This window comes from Microtus oregoni, unplaced genomic scaffold, assembly GCF_018167655.1.
Source record: "Microtus oregoni isolate MIOR12 unplaced genomic scaffold, Mior012 000058F_ref0000040, whole genome shotgun sequence".
Classification (NCBI taxonomy): Eukaryota; Metazoa; Chordata; class Mammalia; order Rodentia; family Cricetidae; genus Microtus; species Microtus oregoni.
The window spans coordinates 5,032,581-5,048,391 of record NW_024543834.1 but is presented as its reverse complement, the minus strand read 5'-3'; the positions used below and the strand labels follow the sequence as shown (position 1 = coordinate 5,048,391).

Here is a 15,811-nt window from a genome sequence, read left to right as displayed (position 1 = left end):
TCATCTTTGCTGGACATGATAGATTTTTCTTTTTCTCTGGGATGAATCATTTGAAAATGTAGAATGCTATCATTACTTCCTGGTTAGGAACTACTTAATGTTTATATTATTATTTCTTCAAAGTATGGTAACCTAAAGTTTTTTCCTTTCAGAAAAAAGTTGTTATTATGAAAGAGTTGAAAGTAGAGGCTCTTTCTTTTTTCTTTCTCTCTCTCTCTTGTTTTCTTTTCTTTCTTTGTTTTTTTTTTTTTTTTTTTTTTTTTTGAAAAAAAAGTTTCTCTGTAGCTTTGGAGCCTGTCCTGGAACTAGCTCTTGTACACCAGGCTGGCCTCGAACTCACAGAGGTCCACCTGCTTCTGCCTCCCGAGTGCTGGGATTAAAGGCGTGTGGCTCCACTGTTCAGCAAGGCTGTTTCTCTATAGCTGCATTTGCTTGTTTAGAGTTCGTATTTCTTTCAGGGGTGCAGTCTTTTGCAGCTTTACTTCGGCGGGCACAGTGAAAGGCATTCTTAGGTCTGAAGTTTATCATCCAATCAAAGATCTTCCTTACAGAAAACCATGGATTCAACATCAACCCAGTTCTATTAAGTCTCAGTGGAATTGTCCTAGCAACCAGCCCTTCACCAATCAGCCCTTCACCCTCAGCATTTGTGAAGCTGGTGGGCAGGGACATCCTAAGATTGTTCCTGGCAACAAAAATAAATACCTTCATGTCATTTTCTAAATTATCTTCTTGTTTTTCTACGGCAAGTACAGACTTATTAAAAGTTAAAGAAACTCATATTTCTAATTTTTTACTCTGTGAACTAGTTATAGATATTTATATTAATGTCCTGTTTTAAAAGTGGTTTTCAGCTTTAAAGATTTGGAAACCATATAAATGTGTATATTTTAGGCCTTTGATTTTCTTTGTTTCCTTTGGATCCGTTGTGAATGACACATAATGAATCAAACCAGAGTATAATTAAATTAAGTTTTTCATTGCCTCTTAAAAATCTGTCTTTTGTTTCCTATAATTAATTTTACATCTCTCTTTTCAATTTAGTGTGAAATTAAACTTGCCCCCAAACGATCTCGTGTGGAGTTGAGGGCTGGGGAAGAAGATGAAGGAGAAGAGGATTCTGACTCTGATCATGACATGTCTGCCAAGGCTCGCTATTTTGGTTACGTCAAACAAGGTCTTTACTTAGTGACAGAGATGGAGAGGTTTGCACCTCCAAGGAAACGGCCGCGAGCTATTACTAAGAACTACCGCCTTGTGAGTCTGCGCTCCACAACTCCAGAGGAGCTTTATCAGAGAAAGGTGAGCCATCCTGCTGCTTCTTGCTGTGTTTATTGCAGAGCTATACTATTTCAATAAGAAAAGAAATTCAAGGAGGGCATGTGCATGTCGTCTCTGACACGTTAGAAATACCAGTTCTGTAAGCTTTTAGAATGATGCCTTCTTTCTAACTGAGTAATCAGAATCAAAGCAGTGGATACAGAACTCAGGGGCTGGAAGACAGCCCAGAGGACTAAGCATGAGGTCAGAGTTCACATGCCAGCATTCAGTTTAATGCCTGGTGGGCATGCAGTCTGCATGGAACTCAGTGCTCCTGAGGTGAAGCTGGAATCCCCAAAGCCAGTTAGCTAGAATAGTTGAATCCATGAGCTCTGAGTTCAAGTGACAGACCTTGCCTTAGTGTGTAAGGTAGAAAGCAACTGAAGAAGACATTTATCTTGTTTTGGCCTGCAAGCATGTGTGCCTTACACACACACACACACACACACACACACACACACACACACACACAAAGAAAACAATTGACGCTGTTTAGTTATCCACTTTGTGGCCTAAATTTTTTCATTACATTTATTTATTTAATTTATTTAGCGTGTGTGTGTGTGTGTGTGTGTGTGTGTGTGTGTATGTGTGTTTGAGTGGTTCCACGGTGCATATTTGAAGGTCAGAGGACAATGTGCAGGATTCAGTTCTCTCCTTCTACTATGATTAAATTTAAGTTGTCAGACTTGGCGCCAAGCACCTTTACCCACTGAGCCATCATTGGTCCTAGCCTGAGGTTTTTGCTACCTCTTTGTGTTTTCAGTTGTCCCTCTTACCTGCCCTTAGGTACAGCTCTCTACTAGATCACAGATGGTGAGGGAAGCATTCAGCAGCTGCCCTGGAAGCCTGTGTGGCCAACACCACCTCTCAGAATGACTCGCTGTGCTCTGGCAATTGTTTGAATGATGTTGATCTGAACCAGACTACTGCCTACTCTGGTCTCAGTTTTGTATCCATTTGACTGTATAAGCTAAAACTTTTTATCATATTTGTTAAAGTGCAAAAGGAAGTCAGCAGACTTAGCTGCTTCTTAGAATTCTAGGTGCTTCTGGTAACATTGCATGTGTATTCATAACTTGTCGCATAGGTCATGTGACTGTCTTGACCCTTCCTCTAACCAGAACAGCCTCATGGGTAATTCATGTCTGTTTCTTTGACAAAGATTGAAAGTGAAGAGTATGAAGAAGCCTTGTCTTTGGCTCACACGTATGGCCTGGATACCGACCTTGTCTATCAGAGGCAGTGGAGGAAGTCAGCTGTCAACATTGCTTCAATTCAGAATTACTTGGTATGTGTCAATATTTGTGGTAACTTGATGAAATTAATATTTATGGATTATCTTTTGTTTATAGAGTATTTCACACTGCTAATTTTTGTAAAGAAGTGCTACCTTGGAAAAATTGTCAAAACATCTTTTTTCTGCAGCAGGATTTTGATGCTAAAGATATTAAATGTACACTTTCCAATAAACCAGTCATCTCTGTGATTATTTCCATTATTGAATTTCTCTTCAACTAACATTGGTCAAGACCTACTTAAGAACCATTAGGAGAATCTCAGTGATGAGATTTGCATTTCTGCTAACCAGAGATTAATGATAAAGAGGTGAAGAGAACTTGAAGGAACCTTCACACCAAGAGGCTTCATTTAGGAGAAGAGTAGTTGGGACAGATTGCATGGAAAGATGTTCTAGGATTGTTTTGGACCTCACTGATCTCTAATGATTTGAGATGGGGAGAGAAGCTGGCCGTCTCCTGCCTGGGTGCCAGTAAGCTGAGGTGGTGTTCAGAAAGTTTAAGTCCTAGCAAGCAGTACATGCCCCAGAAGCAGGATATAGGTCAGATTTGGCAAGTTGGTAGAGACAATGGCCAGGATTGGCAAGAAAAACTTTTTAAAGAACAGCTTACCATGATTTTGTATGATATGAGTTTGACCTCACAGTCAAATTAAGATGTAACCACTGTACATGGTGCTCTTGTAGTTCTGTTTTGAAGCTAAGTATGTTTCCCACTCTGGAAAATACCTGATTTTACTCCTCTACTTTATATTCTCTTCTGTACAACCAGAACACAATCTAGAGGCAGCTACAAAAGATCTTTTTTTTATACTTCTAGAGAAGGGTAAGAGAGCTTTGTGTTTCACTGTGGCTCATCAGAGTTAAACAGAATGATGCCGGTGCAAATTTCTTGGTGTGGATCCAAGGCCACCACCCATCCCCAGTTCTTTCTCCACACCTTCCAGCCTTTTCTTCTAACCCAGCTCTATTCTTTTGTGACTCCCACTGACCCCCAGAGCTGTTCTCTGCCAGGGACCCATAGCTGTCACCATTCTCTGCTTGGGCTCAGACTCAAGTATCTGTGTAGAAGAGGAAGAGGAAGGCTGTAAGGAGGTAGAAGATTAGGGAACTAAGGTTCTTCTAGACACAGCAAGTCTGATTCATGTGTGAACTCGCAGACATGCACAAGTCCCACACAGGTCTAAACCACACAGGATCTTAGCACTGAGAAGGAAGTAGACACAAAGTCCCTCCCCTAACCAAGAAGCTATTTGTAACTGATACCTGCTGGGAAAGGGAAAATCAGTTTTTTCTTATGGATGTCACTAAGTGTATCAATGACACTCCAGGGCATGCCACGCCCAGCAGTAGTTGTTCAACACATAAAGGACTACGCTTTTTTTTTTTCCACGTAGTGTTTTCATTTTGGTACTTTTTCTTATTGGGTTCCCATCACCTTTGGAGAGACAAACACAGAAAGACACGGAGCTGAGTTGGTAGGGGAGTCTGGAGCATCTGGAAGGAGTTGGGGATGGAGAAACAATATGATGAGTATATTGTATGAAAAGTTTAAACAAACAAACTAAAAATCCTGAATGCTGCTTGGACTCACACCTCCCATATCCAGTTGCATTCACCAATAGTGAACTAAGTTTGTGGTTTTTAGATCGTCATCAAGGAGCTACCTAGGACCAAGTTCTTTAGTGACCCTAATACAAAAGGTCTAGTTATTATCTATAATTATCTAGTTATTACCTATAATTCCAGATAGCAGTCATTTGGTTTTATATGATGGCATCTGTTGTTAAATGCCTGTGTATTTTTCTTTGTATGTAGAGCAAAATAAAGAAGCGGTCCTGGGTTCTCCATGAGTGTTTGGAGAGGGTTCCTGAAAATGTGGATGCTGCCAAGGAGCTGCTACAGTATGGCTTGAAAGGCACTGACCTGGAGGCTCTCGTGGCGATAGGGAAGGGGGCAGACGACGGCAGGTTAGTTTTGGAGATTTATGCTCACCGCAAAGTTGATGTGGAGCAAAGGTCAGCTGAGGCATTGAGCCAGGTAACTATAAAGGCACACTGTTGAAGCTGTTGCAGTTGGCCAGGGCTTGCTTTTCTTTCGGTCACATATATTTGCCGGTGGTGGTTTGGTGCTAAGGGCACATCATGCTCCATACATACTCACTAAATGCTGGGGCTTGTGGCACCAACAGGGTTGGCTTCACATGTCAGCCTGTGGGGTCCTACTAAATACTTTTAGTGTTTACCTGGAGCTCACCAACTCCACCTGGACTGGGAATGAACGAGCATGGGATCAAACTGGTCCCTCTGAATGAGGTTGACAGTTGGGGCAGACTGAGGGGCCAATGACAATGGCACTAGGATTTATCTCTACTGCATGTACTGGCTTTTGGGGATCCTATTCTCTTTGGATGCATACTTTGCTCAGCCTGGATGTAGTGGGGAGGGCCTTTGACTTCCCACAGGGCAGGGTGCCTTGCCCTCTCTTAGGACTGGAGGGAGTTGGGGGGAAAAATGGGTGGGGGGAGTGGGAGAGAAGTGGGAGGAAGTGGCAAATTTGATTGGTATTATTTTTAAAGTAATAAAAAATAAAATAATAAAAAAGAAAGTACCCACAGACATTTAACACTAAGTGCTAGTTAGTAATATAATAAAAGTGTTAAATTGTTGGACAAGCTATTGCTTACACGATATTTGGGACTTCGTTGAGATATAAATTATAGTATATACCTGATAATTAAAGCATTTTAATGAGACTAACATTTTTTTACTCTGTTAAGATCATAAATCATGTGATATTCCTATCTATGAAATGCAAATCAAAATCACATAACTTATTATTTAAATCTAGTTATAATGGTTGTTATAAAAATAGCAAGTGTTAGTGACACTGAGAAAGAAAAACTCTTATGCAATTTTAGGGAGAATGTAAATTGATATAACCACCATGGAAAATGAAATATAGGTTCTTCAAGAATTACAGAAGAGAAATACCAGATGATCTAGTAATTCTGTTAGTGTATATTTATAAAAAGGAAATGAAAATGTATACCCCTATTTAAAACCACATTGTTCACAGTTGCTGAGACATGGAATCAACTAAGATGTCTATCTACAAATAAGCAGATAAAGAAAGTGCGGCACATTCACACAATAGAATACTAGAATCATTATTTTGGCCATAACAGTCAGAAAGCTGGTTAAGAGCTTTCAGTGGTTAAGAGCACTTACTGCTGTGCAGAGATCCTGAGCTCGGTTCCCAGCATGCACGCCATACACACTCACTGATGTGCAGAGGTCCTAAACTGGGTTCCCAGCATGCACACTGTGCACCTCACAATGGCCTTTAACTCTAGTTTCAGGGGATCCAATCACATGTGCTCAGGAGCGTGCGTGTGCGCGCTCGTGCGTGCACGCGTGCGCACACACACACACACACACACACAAAATTAGTCTTTAAATCACAAATAGATGAGTGCTTACTGCTTTAGTAGATGACCTGGGTTTGGTTCTCAGATGCAAATGGTATCTTAGAACTGCTTGTAACTTCAGTTCTAGGGATCTGATGGTCTCTTCTGGCCTCCACAGGTACCAGGTGTGCTCATGGTACACATAGGTAGATGCAGGCACTCATACATACAAATAACATGACATAAATAAGTCATAGAAAAGGGGACAAAGGCTTGTTATTTGTAGCAGGGTAAATGGAACTGAGTGTCAGTCACAAGGCTGAGTGAGGTAACTGATGCTGCATGTGGACTTAACTCCCATGTGCAGGAGAGAAGAACTGAGCTCTCTTAGCCAGTGAGAGGAACAGTGGGTCCCAGAGCAGAAGGACGGGAAAGGGGAACGGAGGTGGGAGGTTGTTTGAGAGGAACAAAATCATGACCAGGTTCAAGGAATGAGCTTTGGAGTTCACATAGTAATGTATATAGTTCAGGAAAAATACAAAAGACGATGCCAGTGTTCTCATCACAAATGTCAGAATCATGTCACATGGTGGGGAAGTATCTTGAGTTAATCAATACACAGTGTGGAAAGGTACTGTGATCTAAAGTTTCCTACGAAAGTCACACCTGTGTGTACAATTCTGCCGACTAACTGGATAGGAAGAATTTCCTCTGATTGTGGAGGATGGAGTAATGCAGATCCTAAACTGAAGTTACCTTGGGCTCTCTTTAGTGCCCGGAAAAGCCATTTATCACCACCTCTGCATTTGATGTAACTTCCATCCTTTGAATATCAAGTAAAACCTTAGTAATGCAGTAAATTCACTATTTGTTCACACGCACACACACACACACAATTATAGACAGAAGTGGTTCAAATAGTAAAACCTGTTTTATGCCAGGTGAATGCACTTCTATTCGACTCCTTATGTTTCCCTAGGTAGATACGCCCTCCCCCCCCCCCCCCTTTTTTTTGAGAGGTCTGCCATCACTACTTACCCTTATTACTTATCCTGTGGATATAGTGTTTTTCCTTTGGTTCACCTTCTTATTTAGCTTCTTTAGGTTCACCAATTGTAGACTCTGTGACCCTTATTTATGGCTAGAAACCAATTATGAGTGAGTACACCCAATGTTCATCTTTTTGGGTCTGGGTTACCTCACTCAGGATAGTGTTTTCTATTTCCATCCATTTGCGTGCAAAATTCGAGAAGTCATTGTTTTTTACCGCAGCATAGTATTCTAATGTGTATATATTCCACACTTTCTTCATCCATTCTTCCATTGAAGGGCATCTAGGTTGTTTCCAGGTTCTGGCTATTACAAATAATACTGCTATGAACATAGTTGAACAAATGCTTTTGTAATATGATAGGGCATCTCTTGGGTATATTCCCAGGAGTGGTATTGCTGGGTCCAGGGGTAGGTTGATCCCGAATTTCCTGAGAAACCGAAACACTGATTTCCAAAGTGGGTTGCACAAGATTGCATTCCCACCAGCAATGGATGAATGAATGAATCCTGCTGTTTGGCAGAAATTTAAAAAGCGATCTTTTCTGTTTTGGTGGAAACTAACTTAGTTGAATAAATATAGGAGAAAGCAACTTTTCATCACATGGAAGAAACAAACTAAGCTAATAGAAGTCAACTGAATTCTTTTCTCTTTGCAGATTCACGTTGCCGGGTGATGTAGACATTGAGAGCATTGCCTATGAGGAGCTTACTCCAGCTGACAAAGAGTCTGCCAAGAGCAAACGTCAGAAAGAGCTCAAGAAGAGACGCGAGCTCCTCAAATTAGTGAACTTTTCAACGTGAGTCGTTCATTACTGCTCACTGGAGGTAAAATCCCTGGCAGTTTCCCTGTGCTCTTTGCTGTGCGACTCACTAAGCTACTGCAGCAACTTGAGCGGTCACTTTTTGTTTAGCCTCAGGATTTTGCATACAGTTTTAAGAACTGTCGACAAAGGGAACAAGGGCTATTTTCTTGCTGTTTTCCCTCCTAGAGAAGAGTGTGTCTGTAAATGTGAGCTGCTCAATCGAATTCTTCCACACAGGTTGACCCTGGAACAAAAGGAACTGTGCCGTTGTAGACTGAAGTTATTAACCTTCTTAGATCGACTTGCAACGTATGAGGTGAGGAATGAGCTTAGCCCAGCAGTCATGCTCATCATCTTCTCTGACACATGCATTGCTGCCCTAGTGTCTGATATTTTGGTCTCTGAGGTTATGTATATGGGAAAATTAATTTATTGAAAAATCAGATTCTCTATTAGACTGCTTTTGACAAAAATTAGAAATTATAAAAGGCCAAAAGTTGTTTTGTTAGACTACAGGATAAAAGGGCTTTATCTATTTGTGTGCACATCTGCTTTCTAGATTTAAAATCCTTTTTAATGTACTAATTGTTTATTTCCTGGTAACGGCACAGACTTGACTCTAGTATTGAGTTTCAGGGCATACTAAGTGTCAATACTTACAGAATGAACATTGTCGCCCATTTTAATAACTTGCTAGTGAACTGAGTTTAGTTGATTGGTCTTTGATCTTTATTAGAGCCACTCTTGAATTTAATAGCAATATAATTCTTTGTTCTTTGGGAACACGAGCACATATATCCCATGTTGGTCATTTTAACGTTGTGTTGTACCAGTTCCATGTTAAGCATGGAAGTAGAAGCTGGATATCTGGTAACCCATGCTTGTCATGGCGGTAATTTTTTTGGAAGTTGAGTCAGGGAAATTGTCTTGAGTTTGAAAGTAGCCTGGGCTGTAGAATGAGACTTTATTTCAGAAGACAAAATGTAATCAAAAATACTAGGTGGAAGTGATCACTTTCAATGGCTAGGAACAGTTTAGTTTGTGTGTGTGTGTGTTTTATGGGATCCTCTTATCTAAACTTGCTCGGGTTTCTTCTTTTTTTCCCATCTGGGGCTAGGCAGCTGCCCTCTGCTGAGCAGTGTGCCGAGGCTCTCTTCTGTGGCCACGCCCTTGGCCTAAGAGTGCTGAAGGAATTTAACACGTCTGATCATGCAAACTCAGAAGCATTGGATTCCCCAACCCCTATAACGTTATCAAACAAAACAGTGAAAGAAAAACTGATGCTGGCGGAGTGGAGATCACATGGAGACATATTAGATCCCTGTCGCTCCCACCAAGCATTTAAAAAAATGCTGGGCATGGTGGGCATGGGCTGAGCACTCGGTAGATAGAGGCAGATGGATCCGTGTGAGCCTGAGGCTAGCCTGATCTACTAAGTGGGTGGTGGTATCAGGACAGCCAGAGCTACATAGTGAGACCGAAGAAGGAGGAGGAGGTGGAAGAAAAGGAAGAGGAGGAAAAAGAGGAGGAGGAGAAGAAAACACTAAAAACAACTTCTTCCCGTGGCTGTTCACAGTGAGGGTATAATTTTAACGAGAAAGCTGTGAGGAGCTCCTGGTGAGTCCATTGGCTGCCGCTGGCTTGGTTGTTGGCTGGTCATTTTCCTTTAGAGCATTTCCTTTTTCAGTCCAGTTCTGGGACATTTTGAGGTAATATTAAGAATAAACATATTGGAAACTGCCTATGTCGTACAGTATGGTTCATTATTTTCATAATCCACTTGAATTTTATTGAATGATAAAATCTTTGAAAAGGTCCTTGTAACGTTGAGTTTGACTGTGCACTTAATTTTCTTTCATTATTCATTGGCTATTGAATTGCTAATCTCTGTATGACAATAGTAAGTGTATTGTTATTATATTGTGATAGTGACCTTTAAAGTCCTTTTGAGACCACTCTTTTTAGGAAATGAACCTTTTAGAAGTAGATGTCTTGGACAAACTTGCTATTAATACTGTGTGATGAGAATGTTTGGGTGTCATGTTTGCCAGTTACATAGTGGTAGAGACAGGCTTTGCATTTTCATCATCGGGCATGGCTAATTTTTTAATTCCATGTAAATAAGATAATTCATTTACATTTTACGTAGGTGCTTCCTACATGCTAGCTATGATGCCTTTGATGGACATAGGGAGACATATGAGCCACAGTTTTCCTGGAGTCCTCAAGATACAGACTTTTAGTGAAAGTCACAGTGTGAAGAATCGGTGCAGCAGAGGAGAGAAGCATACTGAATTCTCAGAGATACTCAGGACATCTCTATAAGGAAGTCACTATCTGCTAGTCCTTGACAAGTGAAGGTAGATTTATAAGAGACAGGAAGGTAGAATTCAGAATTTGGTCTTCTTGATTTCCTTAAGTCCAGAGCTCAGCATGGTATCTGACTCACTGTAGACCTTGTAAATATTTGTTCAGAAACACCCGTGAAATTACCTTCATAGTTCATCAGCCAATGTCCCATGTGCTTAGTCCCAACAAGCTGGTAATTTTCTAGCAGTCCTTTGTGGCCATCATTGCTATCCTTTTTACTGACAACATGAAAACCGAGAAGTTATGGCTTGTCCAGATAGGTCAGAAGCATAAGCAGATCCCACTGATGGGAAGCTTATGTTGATAATTGGAGTTTGGACAAAGGCATGATCAAAGATAGCGTGTCCTTGAGACTGTGTGCTTGCTTGGTGTTTTATAGCAGAGGGAGGAAGGGACATTGTTTGGACATTAATGGGAATGAGTCAGTAGAGGGATGAGGAGGAGTTTATTGAGTGGAAGAAAAAAGGCATACCTACATGTTCATAGAAAGAGTTGAGATGGGGTCCAGAGCGTGGGTGGAGTGTGAGACATTAAAGGTTCAGAGCTGTTTGTTTTGGCCATTCCTGAAGGAAGGAGAGTCATACTGGTGGAGATGTAGGCAGATTTGCAGTTTTGGTAGGTTGGAAACTGAGTGTCCATCAAGTAGTACCAGTTTAAAAGAATGTTTTTACCTAAGAATGGTGGCTGAGGAACACGTCGGCAGTTTAGAAAAATGTATAGAAGTTTGTAAACAACTAGGAAAGAAAAGCTATATAAGCAGTGCCTACTTTCCATTTGAACATTTCATTGTAAGTTTGTCAGAATGTTTTTAGCCTTTCATTATAAAAAATTCAAACTGGAAGAATGGTGTAGAGGATAGTGTTACGGACCCAGAGGGACTCCTTCCCAACTTCAAACATTTTCAACATTGTCAGTCTCACAGCCTTTATGTTTTGCATTCCTACATCTGTAGCCTTTTTTCACAATCCATAAACCGTATCATTTTTACCCATGTGTCTATAGCTGTAACTAATATGGACCTGGAGAAACAACAATGGCATTGCTACTTGTAACAAAATCAACCCGAGTTTCCTTATATCATCTAATATGCAGTTCATGTTCAGAGGTCTCTGATGCTGGGCAAATGCTATTAAAGATACCCTTGGCTCAGCCAGGCAGTGGTGTCTCATGTCTTTAATCCCAGCACTCAAGAGGCAGAGGCAAGCAGATCTTGTGAGTTTCAGGCCAACCTGGTATATAAGAGCTAGTACCAGGACAGACTCTCCAAAGCTACAGAGAGACCCTGTCTAAAAAAAAAAAAAAAAAAAAAAAAAAAAAAGATACATTTGGTTCATTTCCTATGAATTTGTTTGTGAGCTATTTGCTGCATCTCCAGTGCTTTTCACAGTGGTCCTAGGGCATGGTGGACTCTTAGTTCATTTGTGTTTGCTGAGTGAACGAAAGCCTCACTTGTATTAACACCACTTACTGTAGCAGTATTAAAATTCATGGCATTCTCATGTAGCAATGGCGGGTCCCCACAACAGTAGCCATGGTAACTGTTACTTATGTGCTGTTTTCAGGTGATTTTTGGTTGTCCTACAGAAACCAATTTAATTTTTACTATTTCATTTACTTATAGATCTGAAATGTTAATAGCACTTACAAACTAATATAGTCCTTAAAAAGGTAAGGAACTTAAGTTAGCAGTTAGTAGTTGAAATAAACTAATTTGGGCCATATTTATTTCGGCAGGCAGCGGCATAATGGATTGTAATATTTTCTTGTCATCCATTTTTAGAAGCCTATTTATTGTCATTGTTTCCCTCAGGAAATCCTAGGGGCACCTCATGCATCTGAGCAGAGATATGATGCTGAATTTTTTAAGAAGTTCAGAAGTCAGAATATTGTTCTCTCAGCAAGAACGTATGCTCGGGTAATTACTTTTTGTAAATAGAGTAATTATGGTTATTACCACTAAATCTGCGAGCTGTGTAGTTAATGTTAGTGCATGCATATACTCTTACACTCTGCTTTTCTATTGTAATATTAACAACTGTACAGAAAATAGGGTATGTTTTGAAATTGTTACCATTAGAGCTTTAAAATAAATAATTTTATACTGTTAGATTGAGAAAGATGTAAATAAGAAAAAACAAAGGGTATTTCAAAATAACATCAGAACTGTATTCAAAATTTAGTTTTAAGTTTTGAATATTGCCATAAAAATCAGTCTTTCTGAAGTTCCTAGTAGACACTTGTGCCTTGCCTTCCATCCAGGAGAGTAATGTCCAAGCCCTGGAGATCCTGCTGACATACCATGGCTCCGATCTGCTCCCTCATCGCCTTGCCATCCTCTCCAACTTCCCAGAAACCACTTCTCCACATGAGTACTCAGTCTTGTTGCCTGAGGCTTGGTATGCTACCCTTTGATCAATTATGACTGTGCGTGTGTTTTATGTTAGACACCTTATGTTTCAAAAAAAAAATAATCTTTTAAAACTTAGTTAGAATGAACAAAAATGTATTTACCAAATAGGATCCCCTTCACATGGACTTGTTTTCTGCCTAAAAACTGCTTAGGCTGACAATGCCTGCTTGAATTAGTTATCTCTCAGGAATTGAACTGAAGTTCTGATAAGATTAGGGACCCTGCAGTGTCTGCATCCTGGCTGCTCCATAGCCTTGTCTCTCATTGAAATTCTAGAGACAGAAAGGTGAATTCATAATATGATTAGCTGGACTAATGCTCTTTATTTCACGTCAAGGCTGTTTGTAAGTGGTCACAGCAGGCATCTAAATTCTAAGCCAGTATAGACATCAAACCCCACTGTTACCACTTATTCTCTCCTGGAGACCTCAATATCTTTTTATTTATTTTATTTGTACTTCTGTTTTTGAGATAAGAGTCTCACTAGGAAGCTCTCACTGGCTTGGGACTCAACAGGCAGAACAGGACAGCCTCCTGCATGCAGTGACCTCCTGCCTTGAGACGTCTGAGTACTGGGGTCCTAGGCCATGACACATCCACACACCAGCTCCTCTTTAAACACACAGGGCAGCTGTGTAAGTTCAGTCCCTCCATTGAAATAAGAGGCTCCTTGTGTCCTTAGCAGACAGGAGGAAGCTCCATGTGAGTGTTTTATCCAGGATCCATTGATCTGAATGGTCTATTCTTGTTTTAACCCACTGAAAAGGCATTTCCATCTCTTTATTGAATTCCTCATTTATGTCTTATTCTGAATTGCTTATTTCATTCACCTGCTTATTGTATTCTCTTTGAATTCAGTCAGAAGTTTTTTGCTTATTTGAGTTCATTGAGCTGTCTTGCAATCATTCTTTTGAATTCTTTGTTTGGGATTTAGTTTAATTAACTCTGGTAATCTGTTAGTACAGTGTTGGTCAATTTACAAGGAGTCCTAGTGCCTGAATTCTTTCATGCTTCTTTGGGTCTCTGCATTTTGGATTAGATTATTGGTTGGAATTTTTGAAATCAGCTGTTATTTTAGGTGAAGGATTTATGGAGTTGAAGTGGGATTTGTATGTTTGGTGTGTCAATCCTACCTGTGACATTTTTTTTCTCAGTAGCTAAACCTTGACCCATATTATATCCATAACACTGGATATAATCTCCAAAGATTAGGCTCCCCAAACTGCAAAAGCAGCCATAAGTGATATACTCAATACTAAATGTACTAGTAGCTAATTCAAAATAATTGCCCCTTCAACTCTAGTAGTTGTTAGAGAATGAAGAAGCCTAGAGAGTGCTTGTACTGATTTTAGTTAAGGGTTGTAGGAATGAAAAGGGAATCAGTTAGGTTGACTAGGAAGTAATATTAGAGCAACAGGAAAAGTAGAAGGGAGCAGAGTGAATAAAGGAGAGCGGCAGGAGCAGGTGACACAGGCGCCCCAGCTCCAGGCCGAATGGCAGTGGGACGCTGGAGAGAAAAGCACTTACAGAACTTCGGTCGACCCCAGCACTGATGACTGAGACAAGGGTCCTCATTTCCAGTCTAACCCGATCTCTGGGGAGAGTCAGCCTTAGCAAGGCAAGGCGGTGGGGGATGGAACAATATAGAACAAAGCAGTGTACAAATCATAATTGATTACGTTGTGTCTTTTTCTGAGACTTTTCCTGAGTGCACTTTCTGTGTTTGCCTGGCTTTTCCTTCTTGGGCTCATGGGCTGGTGTTTTCTGATCAGAGCAGAACCTCTAGTGATGTTTTGCTTCTTACACTGATCTTCATGTTTTGTCTTGCAACCAAAGTGGATCAGACAGTGGGTACTTCCTCAATCTGGGATTTTATTTGACCAAATCGGATATATGCTTTTCTTTTTCAGAAAGTGTCCTAATAAAGTTGTAAGGAGCTTCATTTGAAGGGTTTAGAGTACCATTAACAGTGTGCTTGCCAGTTCTGCAGTCTGGCCCTTGTTTGTAGGTGCATCTATTTGTCTGTCTCATGAGCCTGGGACGATGCCTGCTTCTCTCCCTCCTCTCCCAAACTTCTTTTGGTTGGGTAACTGGAAGGACTCAGGAGAGGTGCTGAAGTAACCGTGCCTCACCAAGTGCCTTTGTAGCACCCAGGCCCAGAGTTTACCTCTGGAGGACACACTGCACTCATTGGCTGGGCCAGACTGGCCCTGATTAGCCAGTGTTTTTGTAAAGAATTGTTTTTCATTTCAATGATTTATGGGTATGTGTGTGTGCACAGGGACAGGAGCACGTATTTGCAATTGTCTCTGTTGGCCAGATGTGTCTGATCCCCTGGAGCTGCAATGTCTGTGTTAGCCAGATGTGTCTGATCCCCTGGAGATGGAATTACAGGCCATTGTGAGCCTCCTGACAGGGTGCTAAGATCTGAACCAAGGTCCTATGGGAGAGCAGTGAGCACTCTAAACTTCTGAGCTATCTCTCTAGTCCCCAATTAGCCGGTTATCATTTCTGTGGCCAGAAAGCAGCCTATTTTGTGTTTTATTTAGTTATTTTTAAGTCATCAGGTGTACGCAACATTGATGAAATGTGACCAAGTGGTGCAAAGCTTTGAAATCACGTTTCTCTGTCACATGTGATGTATCATTTCATTAGCTACCTATTTTCCTCACTTCTGCCAGTCCGCTTACGGTTGTATTCCACCTATTTCAGGTCAGTTTGCAAGTCCATTTACGTCTGTATTCCCAGTGCTGTTTCTCAAGCTCTTGAGCACATCTCTTTGTTAGGATTCTTGTTTACTTAGTAGAGAGACTCATTATGTAAGTGAGTTTTTATTTTTCATAATTTTGAGTATGTAGAGCACATTTAAGAAAGAATTTTCTTTATTTCAATCTAGATTTCTTTATTTTATCACCTTTTTCTTTCCTATAAAATCTTTTCAGAATGATCACTAAAACCTGATTGTAGGGGTCCGAGAAAACACCGAAGAAGACCCCACACTCAAATATATTGTAAAAGCAAAGAGCTTTTATTTACCAGCATGAGGGGGTCGACCAGCTCTACAATACGGCAACTGCAACGAAGGCACGCAGGGCCTTTTTTTAAATTTTTAGTTAATTTATTTTTTTATTAATTTTTTTTATTAAAAA

At 40.5% G+C, this 15,811-nt stretch overlaps 1 protein-coding gene across 1 annotated transcript in view; it reads left to right on the top strand.

Moving 5' to 3' along the window:
- Nbas (NBAS subunit of NRZ tethering complex) overlaps positions 1-15,811 on the top strand; it is a 312,059-nt gene that overhangs the window by 70,119 nt on the left and 226,129 nt on the right. The window contains exons 15-21 of the mRNA XM_041639422.1: positions 1,045-1,302; positions 2,486-2,611; positions 4,436-4,587; positions 7,736-7,876; positions 8,120-8,198; positions 12,063-12,167; positions 12,512-12,648. Of these exons, the coding sequence (XP_041495356.1) occupies positions 1,045-1,302; positions 2,486-2,611; positions 4,436-4,587; positions 7,736-7,876; positions 8,120-8,198; positions 12,063-12,167; positions 12,512-12,648 (998 nt within the window). The remainder of the gene's footprint in view (positions 1-1,044; positions 1,303-2,485; positions 2,612-4,435; positions 4,588-7,735; positions 7,877-8,119; positions 8,199-12,062; positions 12,168-12,511; positions 12,649-15,811) is intronic.